The sequence below is a fragment of the Sus scrofa genome, chromosome 5 (genome assembly GCF_000003025.6).
Source record: "Sus scrofa isolate TJ Tabasco breed Duroc chromosome 5, Sscrofa11.1, whole genome shotgun sequence".
NCBI lineage: Eukaryota > Metazoa > Chordata > Mammalia > Artiodactyla > Suidae > Sus > Sus scrofa.
In genome coordinates this window covers 78,861,125-78,866,454 of record NC_010447.5, presented here as the reverse complement: position 1 = coordinate 78,866,454, position 5,330 = coordinate 78,861,125, and the positions used below count along the sequence as shown (strand labels likewise).

The 5,330-nt window shown below is 40.9% G+C and overlaps 1 protein-coding gene across 1 annotated transcript; it reads left to right on the top strand.

Annotated features, from left to right (window-relative positions):
• Nucleotides 3,102-5,094, top strand: LOC100155591 (olfactory receptor 8S1-like; the record flags this gene model as incomplete). The annotated part of the gene is made up of 1 exon (XM_021091249.1): nucleotides 3,102-5,094. A coding segment is annotated over one exon (972 nt), but the record flags the coding sequence as incomplete, so codon positions are not given.

The following is a 5,330-nucleotide window of genomic DNA, read 5'->3' as shown; positions in this document are numbered from 1 at the left end:
AACCTTTTGAAAAGGCTTAAGGAGGATGGATATAAGTTCCTCTTTGTATATTTGGTAGAATTCGCCTGTGAAGCCATCTGGTACTGGACTTTTATTTGTAGGGAGTGTTTTTATGACATATTCCATTTCATTTCTAGTGATTGGTCTATTCAGTTGATTTGTTTCTTCTTGATTCAGTTTTGGCAGTCTGTAAGTCTCTAGAAAGTTGTCCATTTTTTCTAAGTTGTCAAATTTTCATAGATTTCTATTTCTTAGGATCAGTTACTGAATTTTTATTTTGTTCTTTGTTGGTGCCATGTTTCCCTGACTTCCTGATCCTTGCAACCTTGTATTGCTGCAGTAATAGTCATCTCTGAGTCACCCTGAATAAGGAGTCACCTCCTTGAATCTTTATACTTCAGCTTCAGCAAGGAAACTTCTTTACCAGTCAGACTGGCCTGAGATCTGTGTGAGCTGGTTGGTAGGGACCATAAGCAGGAAGCATGTTGCTAGGCTTCATGAGCAGGTAGGCTTGGTGCCACATCTGAAGATGGGCTTGCCCAGTGCTAAAGTCTGTAGGTGGGTAGGCTTGATGCCAAAGTCCACAGGCAGGCCTGCTCTAGGGGGTTGTGGTTTGACCCGGTTTCAGGAAACATTAGTAAACAGGCCTGGTGCTGGGATCCACTGGCAGGTAAACCTAGTGCTAGTATCAACAGGTGTGCTTGCTCTCTTTCCCTCCTAGAAGAACTCATAATCAAAGGTGTCTTTTGTGCCTTCTCTGTGCTGAGTTGGTGAGAGGCTTGACATGGGTAAAATGAAACTTTTTATTCCTTGCCCTTTCAAATGTATCTTTTCTCATTTCTTTGTTCCACCAGTGTCCTATAACCTCTTACTTGGATTCCAGATCTTTCATAAAGGTACTTTTGTCCATATATGATTGTTAAATTGGTTTTTCTTTGGGAGTATGTGGCCTGGGACATTCTAGTCCACCATCTTGCTCATATCACTCCTTAATTTTACTTGAAAAGGATTGCTCTGTGAATCCCTAAATAACTTTAAAGAAAAAAAAAAGCTTGCTATAAAATCAAACCTCTAGCATTGACTTTTATCACAGTGGTCATTTCTATGCAAAATATTGCCTTGACCCAAAGTTGGGATTTCTCTACAGTTTTTGGAATCTCTGGCTCTAATTGGTTGAACGATGTTTGTTGGTGCCCAAGAGGAATGGATTTTATGTGTGTGTGCTGGCCCTGAAATCATACAATACAGGCCTCACCCCTGACTACTGTGAACACTTACTTAGGTTCCCTTCCAGGTTTCAGTGCTCTGGGGTGATCTCAAGATGAGCACTGGGGGGGGGGTGCTTCCCGTGGTGGTGCAGCAGAAACGAATCTGACTAGGCACCATGAGGTTGCAGGTTTGATCCCTGGCCTTGCACAGTGGGTTAAGGATCCAGTGTTGCCGTGAGCTGTGGTCTTGATTGCAGACATGGCTTGGATCTGACATTGCTGTAGTGTGGTGTAGGCTGGCAGCTACAGCTCTGATGTTACCCCTAGCCTGGGAACCTCCATGTGCTGCAGGTGCAGCCCTAAAAAAGACAAAAAAAAAAAATGATGAGCACTGGGAACCCCCATCCACAGTGTTGCTATAGACCAAGAGTGAAAGAGGTAGAATTTAATAAGTTAGCTCCTTTATCCTGATGCTGGATTACTGTAAATAAATGTCCAGATACTATCTACAATTTATCATTTTACATTGTTAGTATTGTATCCATCACAAATGTTAATTTTAATATGATTTTATGTTTCTTCCCTATAGCAGTATTCTCACTGTTGACTTCAGCTTCAGCAGCTAAGCAGTTTTATCATTTACTGGGTCTGAAAATACTGTTGCCACAAACCAGTGTACCACTAACTGAGAATTCAGGTAATTGGGTTATGTTCCTCACCTGAGCTGGGTCGTTCAGCTAGTTAGTCAATAAATGGATAAAAGGATAGGTTTCTGGGTCTTCAATGATGAACTAAATGAACCAGTGTTGAACTAGGACATAAAAGCCCAGGATAGGCCTCTAGATTGAGGCAAGAGGATTGAATAGCTATACTGAGACCCAGGTGAAGTCTAGAATATCAAGACAGTATGGGAATATATATACAAGTATTAAAGTATGAGGACAGAGTTTATGTAACTATGGGGGACATTAAACCTTGCTGTCATGGCTTAAACAGGTGTGATGACTACATCTCTTGGTGGATATATATGTTTTTAGGGTGTATCTACCCAGAGAATTTTTCAGGGAACAGCTGTTAGAGGGAAAGCTTCTCACAACTCATTGTAGTCACAGCATTGCCTAAAAAATCCTAACTAAAAATACTCCTGGGCATGTTAATCTAGGCTACCAGGGTTTTTTTAATTTATTATAATTGTATTAATAAATTTCAAAATTAAATGAAAACATGCCATTAAATAAAATTAAATTTAAAACAAGAAAAATCCAAAGCAATCTAATTCCATATCCAGTCTTTGAATTATTTCATGTCTTATTGTCTGCCTATCCACTAATGGCTTCTTACACTTCACCTTGGCCTCTATTTCCTTGGCTGCACACTTAATTCTATCATTATCAATGCCTTTATAATTTCTTGTGTGCATATGGACATGCTCACATACATACACATGCATGACTAATAAACTCATTTACACTTTATTGAAGACAAATGGAAGCAATTAAATAGAAATTCCCTTAATTTCTTGCATTCTTGACATAGAATAGACAAAGTGCCTCTAGGCCTACTTAAGTCCTTTGCATCTAGATTTAATATGCTCTCTCCATTCTTCAAGTAATTCACTCCTGAAATTTTTTTCTCCACCCTCCTCTCATGTCAGAAAACTTTTTTTTTTGAAAAGTATCACTCTGAACCACTCAAAAATACTCTAGCACCCCAAAAGATTTTAATCAAAAATAATAATATGGTTGATTTAAAATATCAGTGGTATAATGAACCAGGAAGTGAACTTTTAAATATCTGAATATGGATTGTGGGACAATAGTGAAAAAATATTTATGCAGAATGAGACCTAGGTGCTGAGGTAACTGAGAGACATTGAAGAGCTTTTGATGGATCTTACTTTTTTGTTTTCCAGAGAGAACACTTCTCTATATAGCAATGAAAAACTACAGTGCTACCAGTGAGTTTGTACTCCTTGGACTGTCTGTTGACCCCCATATTCAGGCTGTACTCTTCATGCTGTTCATTCTGATTTACCTCCTCACTCTGATGGGAAATTTCTTGATGATGCTGATGATTAGGGCTGATTTTCACCTCCACACACCCATGTACTTCTTTTTGAGACAGCTGTCTTTTCTGGACCTCTGCCACTCATCCGTCACAGTTCCCAAGATGCTGGAGAATCTACTTTCTGAAAGTAAAACCATCTTTGTAGAGAGCTGCCTGGCTCAGGCCTTCTTTGTGTTTGCCACCGGGGGCACGGAGGCCTGTCTGTTGGCAGTGATGGCCTATGACCGCTATGTAGCCATCAGCTCCCCTCTGCTCTATGGCCAGGTGATGAGCAACCAGCTCTGTGTGGGGCTGGTGTGGGGCTCCTGGGGCCTGGCCTTTGTTGATGCTCTCATCAATATCCTCCTGGCTGTCAATTTAGACTACTGTGAGGACCACACTATTCCCCACTTCAGCTGTGAGCTGTCTTCTCTCTTCCCTCTGTCTTGCTCTGACACCGCCACCAATTTCACACTCCTGCTCTGCTCTTCTGTCTTGCATTTCTTTGGCACCTTCATTATGATTGTTTCCTCCTATGCCCGCATTGTCTCCACCATTCTGAGCATCAGCTCTACTTCGGGCAGAAGCAAGGCCTTCTCCACCTGCTCTTCTCACCTCACTACCGTGATCTTGTTCTATGGCTCAGGCTTCCTCAGCTACCTTTTGCCAGCCTCAGGTTCCCCCCTGGAGATGGTCTTCTCCTTGCAGTACAGTGTAGTCACACCCATGCTGAATCCCCTCATCTACAGCCTACAGAACAAGGAGGTGAAAGCAGCTATGGGAAGAATGTTTCGAAAATATTTTCATTCTCTCTTGTAGGGGACACAAAGTGATAATAAAAGAGAAAAACTGATTATGCTACATGATCAGACAATGGACTTTAAGGAGAGTTTCTTGATTTCCCATGATGACAGATGTTACTGGGAACATAGTGGTATTTACTTTCTTGGAAATGCTTCTGAAAAGGACAGAAAACTCTTATTTTAGGTGGGTTCAGATTCTTATTCAGAAAAGGAGAAATGAATCAGATAATCCTTTTTTCAAGGGATCATTTTGTGGATAGCTGTTGCCATTATAGCTCATTATTTCTTCACACTTCTTCAGATAATTATGCTCCAGATCCCTAGGAAAACTGATTCTCTCAAATTTACATCATATGGTGAGATGATTCCATACCCCAGGGGTAACCATTCTGCCCCTTTCTCTTGACAGTTTATTGAGGCCAGGAGTGAAACAAAGACCCAGGTGAGGTTATTTAGAATTGTTTCTCTAGAAAATTCAAATATGGAGTAGGAACAAGAAGAAGAGCTTTCAGAAGAAAAGCAATCTGACTATAGTTCCTGAAGAGACTGTGAAACTCTGTTCTCCTGGCCATTGTCCTTTCTGAGGTCATATTTTTAATAGATATAATGGAACTCGTGAATTTGTTCTGTGGCAAAAGGGACCAGGCAGAGAAAGAAGGCAATAGACCTTAAAAGAGGAAGAGTAGCATAGGTTTTCCAGGTGGGCTCAATGTAATCACAGGACTCCTTAAAAGCAGGGAAACTTCTCCAGCTGTAGGTAGGAATGATGAGGCAGAAGGGGGAAGGTCAGAGATAATATAAGCACGAGGAAGACTCAACCCATCATTGCTGGCATGGGTCCACGAGCCAGAGAGTGTGAGTGGCCTGCAGAAGCTGAGAACCACCACCAGCAAAGAAATAGGAACCTTGGGGCATAGAATTCATGGAACCGAATTTGGCCTTCAACCTGAACAGCATCTTCCCCAAATCCTGCAGGTAAGGCCTGCTGACTTGATTTTTGGCCTTGTGTGATGACCCAGAGTAGTAAAATTGGTTGAACCCACCCATTAAATCATATTTCTGACCTAAAAAACTGTCAGAAAATATATTTGTTGTCATTGGAAACCATTAAGTTTATGGTCGTTTGTTACGACATCAATAGAAAATGAATGTAGTTCCGAAGTTTTATTTTCCTGCTTAATTATCTCAACAGATATGAGACAGAGTTATTATTAGTTTTCATTTACTGATGAGGAAATGAGACTCTGGGTGTCTGTACACCTGTCCAGTGATT